Here is a 17,963-nt window from a genome sequence, read left to right as displayed (position 1 = left end):
GCTATTAAAGTTCTCCCCAAACGAGCTTGACGGGCCGAATGGCCTCCTGTCGTTTATAAATTTCTTATGTTATTAAGTTGTCAATATAACATAAAAAATACTTTAATATTAAACTCTCTCCTAGCCATTGGTTGTCCTTCATATTTACTCCAAGTGCGATAGTCTATGTAAAAGTGTGCAAGTGAAGTATAAAAAGCCCGTGACTGTTGCGCATAATCTACCGCCGCCTGCTCTATGGGAATAAGCGGGTCAGGTGTGTAACCATGGAGATGAGTTAGCGAGGGGAGGCTGTGCTTAGCGTCTCCCTGCCTCCCTCCCCGCTCCGGAGCAGCCAGTGCCGCCTATCGCGCTCGCGTACTGGCGCTCTCAGAGGTGGATCCGGAGCACTACGCCCAAGTTGCGAAGGAGCCAAGCTGAATAAAGCTTCATTAAAGCAAGAAAATAAAAACATGACATTTTCAGTGATCGGGCAGAAGCACACGACCGTCTGACCAATTCTAACAGATTCTGCACTTTAGCCGCTACTTTCTGTTACCGGTGAGTGATTTGGTTTGCATTGTGTAATGAGATTAATTTAACCACATAATGATAATTTCAGCTAGTTGGAAGAATAATGGCAATTAACTCACTATTATGCCATTAAGAGTAATTTTGCATAATCATGAATATTTTCACCGTAATTTTAATGTTACACGTGTGTTTATTTTGAGTTATGCCTGTGTAATATAAATATCCACGCGTAGAGCTGCTTCAAAAGATGCAGCATTTGAGCAAGATGAATACTAGAGAAAAAATTTAAATATGCCATAAATAGATCTGAAACAAAGGATTAGAGTCGTGAGATTTGCGCCTATTTCTGACCAGCAATTTGTTTCTTGGCCGCCCTTATACTTTGAATATTAAACATGCACCGCAGATGTATGATCTGCTTATTAGCAAGACATCCATGTGCATGCATTTGTGGTAGGTGCAGTCAGTCGGTGTGGCTCGCTGGGTTCCCGGCGCGAGCTGGTGCCGCGGTCCGCACGGGCGCTGTATGCGGAGCTGCGGGCTGCGCTCCGGTGCCCGCAACCTCCGGCTCGGCGATCGCCCCGTCAGCCTTCACCTAAACGCCCCATGGCGACTTTGCACTCTCCCGGACCGCTCGGCAAGCAGCATCCCCCTAACCTGTTGTTTTGCGCTTCTATAACTTTCACTAACTGAAAAAACGGTAACTGGTAAAAAAAAAAAAAAAGGTGTGCATTTTGAGAAATGTGCAGATTCATGGTGTGGAGTGCAATATATATATTTCTTTTATATTTATATTTTATTATTTTTTACAAAAAACTGAATGCACTGATATGCTGATTTATGAATACCGAGAGTTATAATGAAGAACAACGCGTTGCTGCAGTATGCTCTGCGGATTTGTCGAGTTTATAGTGCTGGGTGACTTACGTCCATTAATTTTTAAAAGACTGCACATTATGTGTAGGCTGTTTTAATGAGCTCAGAATGACAGTGACCGCTGCTAACGGTGTGTAAAAAGTCTTAAGGAGCCGAAGGAGCGATTACCGCAGTAGGAGCTCCCGGGGTCAGCTGACTTGACATGATATCAGGACTGGGAGATGAAGTGGCGGATGATTAGGATTAAAGGGCAGCTGTGGTCCCAGGAAGCATCGGATCCCCTGAGCTGCTGCCTAGATCAACAGAGGAAATAGGGAAATGGGTATTTAATCAGCCACGGTTGGGCGGTCTTGTTCTCCAGGGGAGCCGCCGGTCAGGCTGGTGCGGTGCAGTTCAGATTGATTGTTTTATTGAAGTCATAATTTGCATAGCAAGTCACATTGCTTGGTGCCAGATATGGGAGACTTGCTAATTAAAATGCGCTGTAGGAACGGAAACGTTTCGGTTCTTCCCGACTAAGCAGGTCAATGAAACGTTTAAAAATGCATGTGAGGCATTATATCTAGTCAAAGTTTGACTCATATGTTGTGACAGACCTACCAGTGTGGAACATGTTCTAAATGCAATTAATTAAATTGTTTTTATTTTCTGCGGTGTTTCGTACGAGACTGATGCTGTGAATTGAGCCTGAGTTGAATGCCCGTCTCTACAGCCAGATTAGCATCCTATAATAGCTGACAGAGCGCAGCTCATGACTCAAACGGACGCATCAGTTTGTGAGAATAATCAGAAGGGAGCATATGTCCCCTCCCTCGTTCATTTACAGTCACTTGTCAGGACTCATCTGTGGCGGTGGGCAGATGGACGTGGTCACGCCTCTGCACATTTCCCTCCTCGCCGCTGCCCCTGTGATATTAATACTTTTTCTGTATTCCGTACACCGCTCCAGCAGGGGCCGGAGACGGGCAGCAAACGAAGAAAACTCACGGGCTGTTTCACCAATCCCAGAATGCACCTCTAAAATGCGGGTTATGGAAAAGTTGAATTTAACAAAGGACCGGTCTGCGGGCACGTACAGCAAAGAGCGCTCAGACTTGCGTGTAGGCTGAGGACGTGTTCGGCTTGGGTCCCCTGGGTGGCCCTGTCAGCTTCTGCTCGAATGGAGCCATTCAGGTTTAGTCATAATACTCTACATTCGCAATGAGGGCTAGTGCACTTGTGTACCATTGACCGTGAGTGGTCTACTTACTGAAGCACCTGCATCTACAAAGAATCTATTTCTGCAATTAAAAATGAACAACAATAAAAAATGGCTGTGATTTTTCTCTGGAATTTCCTGGACCTACTTATTCCATTTCAAGGCGAGGTTGTTGGAGTGTTTTAAAATATCTTTCTATTTCTGTGATGTTTCCTGATGGAAGGTCTGTCTTCCAGGATGACAATGCTTAAGTCTGTTAGGAACATGTATTATTATTTTTTTGATTTTACCAGATGGTTCATGTAACAGATGGACAAAACCGAAATTGCCAGTTTTCTATAACCGTTCCAATCGCACAGACCTTGGTCCCGTAGAGCATGTGACTGAGCGGCCGGATATGCACATGCCTTAGCAGATTTCCAGTAAACGTGAACCGGTGTGAACTGGAAGACCTCCTATCAGAGAGAGTGGTGTGGTAGTCATGTAGAAGAAATCCAAACGCTCATTACAGTACCTACATGCGCTCTCAGATTCACACCGGCCCACCGACACATTGAGACTTTCGCCGTTCTGTTGATGCTGTTGGTCTTTTGTTGATCAGTTGTAGTTCTTGAAAACCCACTTCCTGTATGACCTAAGAAGTTAATAGTCTTGGAAGACACATTTCATTATATTTTACACCAAAAAACCAACCATGACAGAAGGTGCTTAGATAGAACTCATTGACTCTCTATGGAAAGAGCATCTTTCACTGCTAATTTCCTAGATAAAAGATCTCAAATGCCTTCATTAAAATGCCCAGATAACAGCAAACAGTGTCTGTAGTGAAATACTATACTCCCTGAAAGCTGGCCTTCGTCCCTCCTCCTGCTGGTGATGCAGGTGTCACAGCCAAACCTCACATACTGCGCTGTGACAACAACACATGCGCTCACACATGCGACATGCGCGCACTCTGCCATGAGAGAGAGACGGAGTTCGATCCCGCGCCTCCTGTGATCTCACCAGGTGATGTGAAAACTGAGATCTGGGGGCTGGAGACGAGAGACCTCTCAGGCCCTGGGAACTGGAATGGAACTGCGAAAGAGAAGCAGGAGAACGCGAGAGCGGCCTCAGGCCGGAAACTGCACATGCGGGAGCTGTGCCCAGTCACATTGAACGTTACCCTACGCAGATCTCCTGCTTACAGACGCTTATATAAAGCCAGAATTTCTTTGATTATATACCAGTCTCGTTTAGACATGTGGACACCTTTTTGTGGAAGACATGAGAAAATCGTGCCATGTTGTCTTACATGATAGTCAGCAATGGTTAACCCAGGTTGTGTAATTTATTTGTTGGATTCATTATATTTGTGGAGCAATATAAAATATTAGCAGCCATACTAAGTTGTGAATCCATCGGTAAACAGAAGTCCTGGAAAACCCAAAAGACAAATTCACCCCATGTATCTTCCCTGCTTTTTGTATTTAGACTTTTACTGACGTGTTTCTGGACGTTTACCGCAGCACTTCCGGTGACACACTTCTCTTGTGTTTAAACAGCAAATCTTCAGGAGGGAATCGGCCCCACGTGTCGATCCCAAGCCCGGGTCCTTAATCATTAAGCCACCTGTAGCCTGAGTCCAGCCAGTGTCCAAACCGTAATTGGCCAAGTGAAATAGCCAAGCTGTAGCATTAAAAAAAAATGCACCAGTCATGATGCTATATTTTTCAGTGAAGTACTATTTTTGGAGAGCACGCAGGACTAAAAAAAAAGTAAATATTACAAGATAAAAGATGGTTGGCGTCTGAGACACTTTTCAATTTTTAATAGTCGCACTTGGCTTGGCTTTGAAGCAGATGAAAGCCGGGCGTTTAAACTCGTGGGGCCCATGCTGGCTTCATGCTCTGCGTATTTTCACGAGGACAGTTCGGTCTCGACCGGCGAGCATTCTGCAAATAAAATCACTCTCTTTCATTTCAGAGGTCGCCGCAAAGGCCTAAACATGTCTTGGAACCAAAATAAATGAAGCTAGCAATGTAAAGGGAACAGATGAATAATTAATCCTTTGGCTTTTTTGATTCATGTCACTTGGCTTGGAGCTCATGTATACATTCATGTTGATGCGCACACTCACACACGCACACACAGGCGCGTTTGGGAAGAGAGACCACTCACTCGCTCCCTCAGCGATAATAACGATAATCTTATGTCGGCCAGCTGGCAGGATCTTTCAAATGAAAATGAAAATAAAACAGCATAGATGTTTATCAGAATAATTACTTTGGTTACCCGCCCCCACCCAGTTACCCTCTCCACACACCCAGTTCCCACCCTTTGCCTCGAAGGTCTGTGCCACCTCGCCTGAATCGCTTCAGGAGGACGTTGAGAACAAAAGCCCCGAATTTGGCCGTAGCCACCATCAAAGGGTAGAGCTGCAGGGCAGGGGGCCACCACGTTGGTGGGGGTCAGTCAATGGGCCACCACTTTGCCTTTCGTTTGATGCCACCTGACACTCCCAGTCATGTAGATTAACCCAGATGCAGCTTTCGCCTAGGGTACTACCCACAGGCTTGGAAGTAGGTCATTCTGTCACCGCAACTTTTCACCTGTTCACATACCTAATGTGTGACGAGTTAAGCTTCTTACATGCCTGCTGTGTGAGACTCACACTGCTGCATTCCGTGTTTTTTGCGTGTTAGCTTTGATTCATGTTGCCTATGACTCTGTTGCTGGGTTAGTGGTGTCTCACTTGTCCACCATCTCACAAATCACGCGCGATTAGCAGTCTAATGCATGTTACCTGTGTTTTCGACTTGTGTTTTTACTCACTCGACGTGTCTTACATGGCTGATGTCATTGACTCATGAAGCTATGCTTGCAGTTTTTATCTGTTTGATTGTGACTCAGAATGCCCGGTCACCCCTTTCCCAAGGAGTCACAGTGCCAGGTTGGCTGTTTTTTTTTACTAGTTATCTGTGATTTATTGTGCTAGGCTAGTGGATTTTTTTGCTGTGACTCACAGTGCCAGACTACTGGTTCGCGCGCATTGCCTATGACCCACAATGTCCCACTTAGGTGGGTTTTCACTGATTTGGTGTATAGTAGGTCACATGACCTTGATAAACCTGCATGCTGGTTTTCTGTGACTCACGGCATTAGACTAGCAGTTTTTATCCCATTGGCTGTGACTGCAGGCTAGCTTCTTGACTGTGACTCATGAATTCAGGCTGCTGATTTGCGAACCTTGCCTATAAAATACGGTGCAAGACTTGGGAGATACATTTGCTGGCTGTAACTCCTGACGGCAGGCATTCTTCCCATACTGCTGGATCCGTTTAGTGCTCAGGCATGTTGGTCTCCTTCTCTTGGTTAAATTACACTGATTGGAGGGAATTGGTTTCCTGTCCAACACACTATGGGTGCTCTTACTCAGCACAAGGCGCCGCCTAGGTGTGGATATATCTTGAATACCTATTTTATGCTTCATCTATGCAACGGTCAAGGAACAAAAGGTCCAGAATGAAGACAAACACTGCAAACACCTCACACAGACTAATTTATTCCCTAAATCTCACAGAGGCTATAATAATGCTTCAAAGAACACATGAGGCAATGCAGAGACTGTGAATCTGATGGATTCGATCAAGCCTATGTGGGTGTCAGGGCAAGAGCTCCCAACTCCATTCGCAAGCGAAACATGAGGTACACATGAACATCGGCCATGATCTGGTAAAGAACAGGAAAACTGCTGTAGGATAGTAGGAGATTGTCTGATGCATGAAGGTAACTACCCTAGAAAATGGAGGAGAGAAAATTCCAGCAGGACATTGCACCGCAAATCTGAAGTGTTTGCATGCATGTAAATATCCCATTTTTATTTTTATTCACAGTCTCGTAATGCAAGAACATAAATTAACCCAAAACAAAGAGAGTAAGCGTAGCATTTGAAAGATGTTACGTGGCCAGTGAGCCGAGATGAGAGATCGGTACAGTGTAAAGCCACACAATGGCCGTGCTGCATGTAAGACGAATTAACGGATCAATAAACAGAGAACGAGAATGCTGTGCCCAAGCCCATTGGGATTTGAGAAACCCCATTTCCATGGCAACCTTAAGCAGGAAGTACAATCTATTGTCTCCTGCTCATCTTCTGTTCTAGACCACTACCAACATATGTTCCAGACCCCCTAAGTCCCGACTTCTGACAACACTTTGCTGCTTGCTTTAATGGAGTCAAGGGCATGAGAGAAATACCCTACTGGTGGGGCTGAGGCAGGGAAGTATACAGGGGCGGAGTCAAAGGGTATTAACCCAGCTAAAAGCTAATTAGTCCTTAGAGTGTCACCTCCCTGTCACTCACGCATTCTGAACAAATCATTGGCTAATGATAAGGCTGGCTGCTCTGTTATGAATTAAGGCCCTCTTATATCTCCTACCTTAAAAAATCCTGGGATCATCCCTGGCGTATGAGGAGGGAGCGAGTAGCCGGTTTGGGGTGCCTGCGAGGAAAACCTCCACAGGCCAGTTCCAAACCGCAAATGTGAGCGAGAAAAGCAAGAGTTAACAGCGGTGTTGAGTCATGCTATTAATCTCTGAGTGCTGAGAGGAGGAAATCACACATGCTGGGAGTTTATGCTACATGGTAATAAAGACACTGCTTGCTGTTTATATGCGCTGAACACATACTGAACTCCCAGAGGTCTCATTCTGCTCCAGCTCTCATTACAAATCTATAATTCAATAAAGTGTACAGTGTGAAGCAGGTGGAATGTTAAGGATAAATGAAATGTTTGGAATGCCCAGGAAGCAGGCAGCAACGTCGTGTGATCGAAGATAGATGGATATCTTCATGTCGCTAGCAACGGGGCTAATTAAACCCACTGCGATTTATTTGCAGTTTCGCCACCTTGCCAGTAATATCAGCCCATTTCTACAGTCTAATTGTATATCTCTCTTAGTGATTAAACCACAGCAAAGGGACCTTTGTAGATCAAGTGGTTCTTTGAAGCCACGGGGAGATCGGGGGTGAAAAGATGAAGAATAGTAATGGAGCGTTGTGACATCAGGAGCACGGGAACAGGATGAATAAGGCAAGAGAACCACGAATTCCATGACCATGAATTATTTGCTTGTGCCTCAGTGCCGTGGAAGACTTGTAGTTCGGCCGAGAAAGTCCTAAACCAGCCAGAGATGTATGTGCCCTGGAAAAGTCACCGACTGGCCCAAGAGGGACCGGCTGTCATGTACAGTTCTGCCTGTTATCTAATGGATCTCTATATGTTTCCATGATACTACGGGTCTGGCTCCAGCAAAACTGTTTATGCCAAAAGAGAATTACATGGTGTGAAAGGCAGTGCGTTCTTTATTGTGCCCGTAGCAGGATTATTTTGCTTCCAAAGGCTGCCGTCTTGCTCCTAATAGAGGAATTCAAGCTGTGTCTGAGATTTTGCAGCCGTACAAATGAATGAGAGGGCAAGCCGTGGAGGTCGTTCTGATGACGTTATGTGCAGTTATTAGACAAATAGCGTAATGAGCGATTGTAGAATGGGAGAAACAGAGGGGCGTAGCGGCTGAAGCTTAGATCTCTTGCTCATCGTGAAGTGCTCTGTGTGTGTGGCAAGCTCACGTGCCTCGGGTTTGGAGGCAAGTCACGCTAAGCTAAGAAGAGATAGATTATTAATAGGTTTTGAATATGATGTAGGAACAGATAAATAACAACAAATGAAATCCATGCGAAAGCCGCGCACTGCGTTACCAGGGCAGTGGGCCCTCGCATATTTAATACGCCCTTCAGCTGTCCACTTAATCTCCGCATTGTGATTCTGCAATTAAAAAAGCAGGAGCCACTGGACAAAGAGGGGTGCAGAGTAAGTACTTACAGGAGCATTTTGGAACATCCCTGCTCACCCCAGCGGCAGTAAGCTGAGCCTCTGTCTCCGGACCCCAGAGGCTGCAGAAGGTCAGGGATGAGTAACGCTGACTGCTAATGTTTGGCACAGAACGGTAGATCTGCTGTTTTTAAGGTCAGAAGAGACAGGGAAAGTGTTAGCCAGAGAGCCACTTAAACCTGCTATGTATCTGTTAGCTTCTCTACTAGCTTGCAGATGAAAAACCTGTGAGAGTTTTATGAAGCTAACACAATTCTCACCTTTCTATACAAGAAACAAAACTTAAGGTAGAGATTTAGGCCAGATGATTTGTGAATTTCAGAGTCCCCAGGGGCACTCATCCGAGGTGAAAGCTGATTGGTCATTGAAGAGCTCTTTCTCTGTCACTCACCGAATTCAAAACATATCATTGACTAATGATAAGGTTGACCTCCTCGGTATGAATTATGGCCTCTCTTATGCTCCCCATCTTTAGTGTAATCCTGCAGTAAGGACCTAAAGACGTAGTGCTCCATCTCTTGCAGGTTCGGCTCCTCCCAGCCCCCGGGAATTTTGCAGGACCATGATGCTCAGCAGCTCGGTGGACGTGTCCGGTCCGGGGGGCATGGCGGCGGCGGTGGAGGCGGCGGGACGCAATGTCATACGCAGCTCCAGCATCAGCGGCGCCATGTACAGTCTGGAGAAGAGCCCCAGCGGGGGTAGTCCCGAGGGTCCAGGCTTGGGGGGCAACAAGAAGCGACGCTCCAGCCTAGGTGCCAAGATGGTGGCCATCGTGGGACTGTCACAGTGGAGCAAGAGCTCGCTGCAGCTCAACCAGCCAGGTGGGAGAAACCGATGGCCATCCTGGCCGCTGAGTGTGGCTGATTTTAGCGCGGGATAACTGCTAACATCAATTCGGCCTGAATATACATCATACACCATAGAGCAGGAAGAGCAATTTCCTTTCCCCATGTGGAAGGTGCATGCAGACCGGCAGGCCCTCTTGCTATATCAGATTATATTTTGTTTTGTTTCACCGATGAGTGTTTCTCGTCACAAAAAAACGACTCGCGCTGACACTCAGGAGAAGAGAATGGAGACGGAGCCTGACCTTTTGAGGCACTGGACTTAGCTCATGTTAGCAAACACTGGGGGATGTTAGCATTAGCATAGCTAGCACCACCGGGGACGTTAGCGTAGCTAGCATGCGCGCACGTCTTCGTTGTCTCCTTCTGCCGTCCGCCGAGCTGGAGTGTGCCGCCGTTCAGCGCATCCGGGCCACTAGCGTTGTGGTGTGGTGATGGTGTCGGCCTTCTGTTGGATAGCGGTCACCTGAGAGCTGAGGTGGCTGGGTGTACGAGGCAGCCAGCGCGAGCTCCAGGGCCATCTGTGCGTATGTGGGGGAGCACTATTTCCTGGACTCAGGAATTACCAGACCTTATGGTGATTTGACTGGTTAGCGTGGGGAGACATTGCTGCTGCTTAACAGTCTCTGAAATCGAAACACTCGACAAAGAATATTCGATAAACGCTTAGCTACGTTCACTCTCTCGTTTGCCTCCTTTGCTCACCCAGTCCACCCATCCCTCCCCAATCTCTCACCAGATCTTTTGAGCTGTAAGCTCCTTACACTCTTCTCCTCTGTCATATTTCATTCTTTCCCTCTTTAATCTCTGTCTGCATGATGTGAGCGTCGGCATCTCCTGCATGATGGTGTGGATGGAGGGCTGCTGCAGCTCAGCAGCTTTTCCACTGGCTCTCCAGGGAGTTTGCCTACATTTGCCGTTAGGCGCTTGGTCATGTGAAGGTGTAATGTGGAGTTGACCAGCTTTTATTGTTTATTAAGACTTTTCCTCAGGTCCTGCTCTAGCAACGGGCAGCACAGGCAGTTGCCCAGCCCCCCCAAATTACCTGTGTTATGGATGCAGTGAAATTATCTGTAATTTTCTTGGTAGGGGGGCCTCCCAAGTAAAGACATGCCTATGGCCACTGAAGAGGTGGACCTGCACTTTCGCATGAGAACTTGGGAACCATTACAAATACGAAGAGGTCATGCATTTGGATTGTGTTCTTTTATGAAAGTGGTGAGCGAGCAATTTGGGTGCAGGATTCAACTGACCTTCTGAGAAGTTATCTCTGAAATTTTGCTCGTTCAAAACATTGTCTGCAATCAAAATGGCCTTTAGGAACCAGATGATGGTTTCCTCCATCCTCCATTGTTCTCCTTGTCTTCTTCAGTCTCTCATCTTTGTGTACTGCAGCGGCCATCTAAGGGCTCTGGCACGGTCGTGAATTGTTGCAACTCTGACACCTTGCTACTCGGGGAAAAGGGCGAAAGGGAAGGAGGCATTAGTGTAACTTTGAGCTGTGTACTTTCACGGCTGACAGCAGTTTAAAGATCTCTGCAACGCTGGCTCCTGCACGGCCATTATGTGCTCGATGTCCTGATGTTGGAACGTGTTTTGCAGAGAGGTGCGATTTCTCAGTAGCATAACCGGGCCGCCTGGCATGACTTCAGCAAACATGTCAGGGTGACCTGCGGCATCCTGATGGAGGAGGCTTTCCGACAACAAAACGAATCAAAGTTAAAATGTAAACCATGCTTAGCCCCCCCTGCCACATCACCTGCGCACAGACTCTGTAAGCAGAGCTACAGGAGCTCACTCCATCTCCCCATCTGTCAAGTCCACTCATCCTTTTCTTTTCCTACAGCCAGCCTGACCTTTTCGCAGTGCTTTATGACCACAGGCGAGCCGGGAGGATGCTGGGAGGACAGATTTTTTTTTAGTGTGGGGGGGGGGGGGTGGTGGTGGCTTGAGACAGGCATGCTATCCCAATCCTGTGGCCAGTGGGTCATTTTTATACTGCGCACCACTTCAAAGGAGAGACTCCGAAATTGTTCTTATTCCCCCTCTGGAGTCATCAAGGCCACGTCAAGCCAATCATATTGTTTAGTTGCCCATCTGGCAGACTAATACCCGTATTACCATGCTGTGTCATTTGCTGTGGATTCAGGATAAGAGGCCTTGATACGACCTTAAGACATCAGGGGCTGAGCCTGGAGACCTGGGGAGTTTCTCAGTGCGTACTTGGCCACATTTCTGTTCTTGTGTGCCCATTGCCAAAGACCAGTTCCAGTACTAAGAACAGAAGTACGGAGGATGGTAAAAATCCCTGAATGTCAGTCTTGCTCCACCCCAAATATCAAGGATGCATCGGTTGCTTCCTCACCGAACGAGACCAATCCTATGATTCATTGCGCCCCACGTTGCGCCCTTTCCTAGAAGGCAAGTTAGCAAGATTCGTCTAGCCAAGACCACAAGTATGATCTTTGCATTCTTGGTATTGAGAAACACCCCTGATCTCTCTCATGATCATCATATCAAACTGTCCCTCTGTGATGTAATGATAGCAGCACAACGATGGTTTTAGGAAACGCAGTTTTGGTCCAGGACTCATGTGATGTGCAGGATTCTCCAACTGAGAGCATGGCTGCAAAAATATCACCTGGGACTTCAGATTCATCCAGGGCTTCAGACTCGTGATGCGCCTGGAAAGAACCTTCTGGCAGATATCTCTAGGCGCAATGAGTCCCTATCAAACCGGAAAATACCGTCCCGCTCACTTAGGATGTACTTTGACCCTTAAATGCAGCCAAGCTAATCGGCCTATTCCAAATCCCCCGTCTAGTTACAGTAGGTCTCAGCCACAGGGAGGTAGAGCTGAATGGGGGGTGAGAAACGAGAGCAGGAGAGAGGGATGAGTGAGGAGCAGTATAGACGATGACCTCACTGGTGCCCTTGCCAGTGGTGACATCATGGCCAGATGGAGTCGTGTTGCCGTTTGCTACAGTTGGACTAGGAGCTGTCCCCAGCTGGCAAGGCTCCCTGGCAAATGCCCTCCCCCCATGACCCTACTACGCCCTTTCTGGTCCCCTATATTCAGTCGCATCCCGTGCCCTGCCACCTCACCGGCGGGCCCTCTCTCTCAGCCGACATCCTTGTCCGCGTTTTCGCTCCTATTCTTTATTTTCTCCCCGGGGGCGTCGGCACCAGCGAGGCGCTAATCGGGCGAGAGCGGCGACTAAATTTAGATGTTGGGCTCTGATGGCAGGTTCAGGGTGACCAGGAGAAACAACATCCATCACCTGGTGGGGAGGGGGGTGTTTCTGCTCAGTTACATCCACAATAGATATCCTGATTTACAGGCGTTCTATCTCATCTCTACAAAGAGTATCAATTAAAGCATTATTCATATCGAGAGTGTGTGATTCACACACATTAATTAGCAGCAGGGAGGGGGGCTCTGGCTATCATTGGAACCTGGGCCATGGAAGTTCTCCCCCTTGGTTGTCACATGACTTTCCGTCATCTGAAATGTGGAGTAGGAAGCCCTGTGGGAGGTGTGTGGCCCCGCAGGTTAGGGTGCCACAAGGTCATTTTCCTAAAGGCCGTCTGACAGTCTCCCTCAGTCCGAATCGTTCCGTTTATTTGACCCATATATGGATGTGTGTACATGCACCCTGCCTTGTGTTTTAGGCTATGGACAGGGGTGCTATAAAGGACAGGACGATTTCAAGGGCCCTTGAGTGACACGGGCTCTAAAAAGTTTAGGACATTGGATTGGTCTGGGTTGGCACCTAAAATGCTTTCATCTGGCCCAAAATCAGCGCCCTTGACTGTGGACCAGAAGCGGTCTACATTGATAGGTGTAACATCACTTAGTCACTTAAATAGATTAATAGGAAATAAATTATCCAAAAACATTTCATCATGATCAGTGACATAAAGCTGTTGACTTGGCCAGTTTTCTTCTAGCACTTCTGTTAAATGTAAAATGTCAGCAGGGGAAGCCGCCCCACCACCGAGTCTCGCAGATAGGAGAGTGTAAAGCCCACTTGAGCTTCTGCTCTTGGCCCACTTGGCCAGCTTTTCCCTGGGGGACTGTGTCAGCATACTGGGAGCTGTGGGAGATCCTCCCAGCAGCCTCAGCGCTCACGTGCCTCCAACCCATCACTCTGCCTCACCCTACTGCAGTCTTGCAAGCTCAGCAGTAGCCTATCAGCCAGCTCGTTGCTGTAAAAATTTGGCGGTTCTGTAGAGGAGGTGGGTCCAAGTAATTAGAGGCGGGACCAACCAATCAGATGTGTTGGTCCTGCCTCTTCTGATTATCTCTCTGATTTTTCCTTCTTCCCTCAGAACATTTTTGAGTAGGTAAAACTCCCACGAGTGCCCATTAGGCTCACAGCGTGAGCGTTATTGGTCATCTGATCATCGTCAACATCTCGACGATCTAGCTACAGGCAGAATAATGAGTTGCCATGGCCCCCTGAAAGTTAGAGCCATCCCTGCCAACGAGGTAATGTGTCTCCAACATGTTAAGCCCTTTGACTGAGTATATCATTAGCGCACCCTCATTTTGTACATTGTGGACTATGCAATTATGCCTGCTCTGTCCTTTTAATAAGAACAGATTACCCCAGAAATCACGACTGCAAACTATTTTTCTGGCCTTATTTTTTTTTTTTGTTATTTTTCATATGAGTCTGAGTTGCTTTTATTCTGACTGGCATAATGAGACATTTGCTGTGGTTATAATAATACAATCTCTTAGGATGGAATCAGCTTTCACATAAATAGTGCAGCTCTCGACTGTACAGGAGGAGGTGCTGAATAAACCGTATTTTTAAATCTTTCAAATAAGGACATAAGAAGTTTACAAACGAGAGGAGGCCATTCGGCCCATCAAGCTCTGCCCAAGTCCTCCACAAAACAGAATCATTTTTAGATTTGGAAATGCTGCTGTTTTGTATGTATACAGTCTAGTCGGCTCCTCCATGAATTGCCATCTTGTCGTGGTGGAGGGGTTTGTGCTCCTATCATCCTAGGGGCTATGTTGCCCCTGGTAGGGTCTCCCTAGGCAAATTGGTCCTAGGTGAGCGGCCAGACTAATTGCGGTTCATATTGACCCCTATGACAAAGAATATGAAGGAGGATGATACCCCGCCTGGATTGGGGAGACCGGCCCTCAGCCTGGAACCCGGCCTGGGGCAGGGGCTCAAATGAAAGTGCCTGGTGGCCGGGCCGCCACCCAAGGGGCTCGACCCGGTAACATGGGTTCATCCCCCTGTGGGCCCACCGTCTGCAGGGGGAGCTGTAGGGAACTGGTGCAGTACAGGCCAGGTGGCAGTTGAAGGTTGGGGCCTTGACAGACCGATCGCCGGCTTATAAAACTGGATCTCGGCACATGGAATGTAACCTCTCTAGTGGGAAAATAGTCTGAGCTTGTGCGAGAGGTAGAGAGATACTAGCTAGATACAGCTGGACTCACCTCAACGCATGGCTTGGGCTCTGGAACCAAACTCCAGGAGAGGGGCTGGACTCCAATCCCACTCAGTTGGCCATGGTGAGAGGCGCTGAGCAGGTATGGGTCTCGGCAGAAATGAGCTTCCTCCACAGGTTGTTGGACTCAGCCTTAGATATAGGGTGAGGAGCTCAGACATTCGGGAGGGGTTCAAAGTGGACCCGCTGCTCCTCCACATCAAAAGGAGCCAGTTGAGGTGGTACGGACATCTGTCTCGGATGCCTCCTGGACGGCTCCCTGGGGAGGTGTTTTGGGCATGTCCAACCGGGAGGAGGTCCCCAGGGCAGACCCAGGACATGCTGGAAAGATTATATCCCTGAACTGGCCTGGGAACGCCTTTGTATTCCCCTGGAGGAGCTGGAGGAGGTGGCTGGGGAGAAGGAGGTCTGGCCATCCCTGCTTAGACTGTTGCCCCCGCGACCCCGGATAACCAGCAGAGATTGAAATGAAAAAAAAAAATTATGAAAAAAAAAAAAATTCCAGGATCTGCGTCATATTGTTTTTCGTTAAGGGTCGGTTAAACATTCTTGATGTTCAGTTGCCCACTTTTCTTCTTCCCGTGACTCACCACTTTTCCATGTAGGGTAAATGTGGAGCAGACCATACAGGGATTTGCAGGCCTCTCAGTGGAGCTCTGATTATCGCTGCAATCTGGATGAGGCTTTTGGCTGCGCTGCTGGCTTCAAGTCTTCTCTGGAAAGACTGCTTCTTATTTTTCTTCCTTACCAAGTTGTTTTGTCTCTGGATCTTGGATCCCAAGTATGGAGGCTCGCGATGGCTGACTGCAGTTTGGGGCTTCACTACAGATCTGGCCTTTGTGAAGGCCACACTAGCCCCAGCTCCACCAAAACACCCCGTGTTCTGAGCTAGTGACTCAGTAGTGCTCCCAATATAGATTTTCTTAGGTCTGCTGTCCGGGCCGGTCACCTGTGCTCGGCGATAACAATCAGCTTGTCTATGTAACTGGGTTCTTTTGCTGCAAACTATCGTAACTGGTGATGTCTTGGTCAGCTTTTCCATTTCACAGGCTCTGAAGTAGCTTATTCTCCCCATTTTTGATTTCAGCTACAGCTTGGCTGGGTCATGCTGCTCTTTGTGATCCGTGCGTTAGATGACTGGAAAAAACTGGCACACTAGACAGTTCAAGGGATGCTTTGTTTGCCTAGTTCATTCCTTTCAGAAATGAATTGTATTTAGGCACATGCACACATAACATATAACTACAAATAAAGTGCACTTTCTTTATTTAGCTGATGCATTTATCAAAAATAGCATCAGACAGTCCCCGGAGAAAGTGCGGATTAGGGGCCCTGCTCAAGGGCCCAATGGTGACATCACTCTGCCAACGCTGGGAACACAGCGCCGCCCAGGCGGAAAGCAAGCACAAAGATATTTTCTATGTTTTATTGCTGTTTCTCGATGGTAATTCTGTCGTTTAGGGATGTTAATTTGCTTAGTTGGTGATTATCCCTAAATGACTGGCTTAACAGAACTAGGGGCCTCTCCCAGACCACATGCTAATGCCGTTGTTAATAGTTTGCGACACCCAGGGTGGTGTACCCTCATTTTTTTAATTTACATCGGCGAGCAGCTTTGGTCTAAAATGGGGCCTGGCTCGCTTGGGCAGCCCTACGTCGCACATGCTTAAAACGCCACACTTCTAAATGAGTTCGACAGCAGCGGTGGGGGGGTGAAGCGGCATGGGGAGGGAACAGGAAGAGGAAACGGCCGGGGTGCTTTACAGAAAGAGCCCCGACTTCACAGCGAGCGTGCAAGCTGCTGCATATGTAGGGCTGGCACAGAGCAGGACTGCATCTCCAGCAGGTCAGGTGTGCCGACGTGGACGAGAAGCACCACGGCGAGACACATGGCCCTGTTGCTGGCTCACTGGTACCTGCGAGCCGCCGGCGTCTGTCTGGGAATCAACCTGATGGGTGGCGTTTGCCTCTGAACGAGCCCTAGAGTAACGTTGTCTTTCACTGCTCTTCCTTTCCTCTGGGTGGCCTATTCAGCGCTTGTGGCCTCATATGCACCATGGCTATTGTTAAACCCCTAACTGAAGCTCTTAACCTGAGTCGCTCCAGCAGGCCAGTGAAAATGCAACCTACGGCAGTCACTTGAGAAGAGACCGAGTGGACCAGAAAATAAGAATGGAAGTATAGAGTGGCACTGCATGCGCCTGTGGCCCAAAGTCTCCGGTGTAAATGGCACAGACTTTCACCCACCCACACAAATCCGTACAGCGGGGACCCGGAAGAGGCAGCGAGGGCCAAGTTAGGAAGATTAGGGCCCCGACCAGCGCTTGAGGTGCTTGATCCACGGCTCGCTCGACGCGCTAGCTGCAGCTACGGGTACCGTGTGTGGAAATGTGTAACACAACATGGGCTGAGCGAGCATTACCAGAATCAGCATCTCCCTGTTGGGCGGCGCTGTGCTTAGATGCCTTAGAGCCCTTGGGGCTGCCTAGCATTTACTCAGTCTCAGCGCTTTATTAGCTAAGCTCACCATTTTGTGTCCTGCAGATTATGCCGAGAAAATTCTCACCGGTAACAGACAGAGCATGACAGTGAAAAAAATGCACTTTCTTCCCGGATTATAAAATTGAATTTGCATACATATCTAATTAATTGAGCCTGATTGGTGTTACCAAATTGCTCTTAGGTATGTGTGTGTGTGTGTGTGTGTGGGGTGTGAATGTGCTCTGCAGTGGGTTTGTGCCTGAGTTGTTCCTGGCCTTTCGCCCGTAGCTTCTGGGATAGACTCTGGACCCCCCGTGACCCTGAATTGGCTAAGCAGTTTCAGAAAATGGATGGATGGGTATAATTAAACAAATAATTTCGATGCCAAGTATGATTAACCTCTTTGTAGATTTTCTGTAAGACTCAATTACTACAATTGCTAAATCTTCTAACAAGCTTTCAGTCTAATTGCTAAGTTAGATTTCGCAGGTAGAAAGACTGCGACTTCATGTTGCAAGTGGCTTGCGGTCGTCTCGTATTGTCATGGACAGATCAGATAGACAAAATTAAAACTCTCCTTTGTGTCCCCTGCTCTGCCAACAGCTCGAAACTTCAGCTACTTCTGTCACTGTCGCATGATGCAAATCTGCTAAATCAAGCCCAGTTTATTTCCTAGCTTACATCACACCTTGGAAAATCGCGCTC

General features: G+C 47.7%; 1 protein-coding gene across 1 annotated transcript in view; it reads left to right on the top strand.

The window, feature by feature from the left end:
* Window positions 1–346: 346 nt before the first annotated feature.
* The window catches only part of rims3 (regulating synaptic membrane exocytosis 3), a 29,584-nt gene continuing 11,967 nt past the window's right edge, over window positions 347–17,963 (top strand). Inside the window, exons 1-2 of the mRNA XM_048993709.1 lie at window positions 347–537; window positions 8,982–9,278. Of these exons, the coding sequence (XP_048849666.1) occupies window positions 9,020–9,278 (259 nt within the window). The 5' untranslated portion in view covers window positions 347–537; window positions 8,982–9,019. The remainder of the gene's footprint in view (window positions 538–8,981; window positions 9,279–17,963) is intronic.

This window comes from Brienomyrus brachyistius, chromosome 23 (assembly GCF_023856365.1).
Source record: "Brienomyrus brachyistius isolate T26 chromosome 23, BBRACH_0.4, whole genome shotgun sequence".
NCBI classification, from domain to species: Eukaryota; Metazoa; Chordata; class Actinopteri; order Osteoglossiformes; family Mormyridae; genus Brienomyrus; species Brienomyrus brachyistius.
Note: the sequence above shows the minus strand (reverse complement) of the source record. Positions and strands in the feature narration are given on the sequence as shown.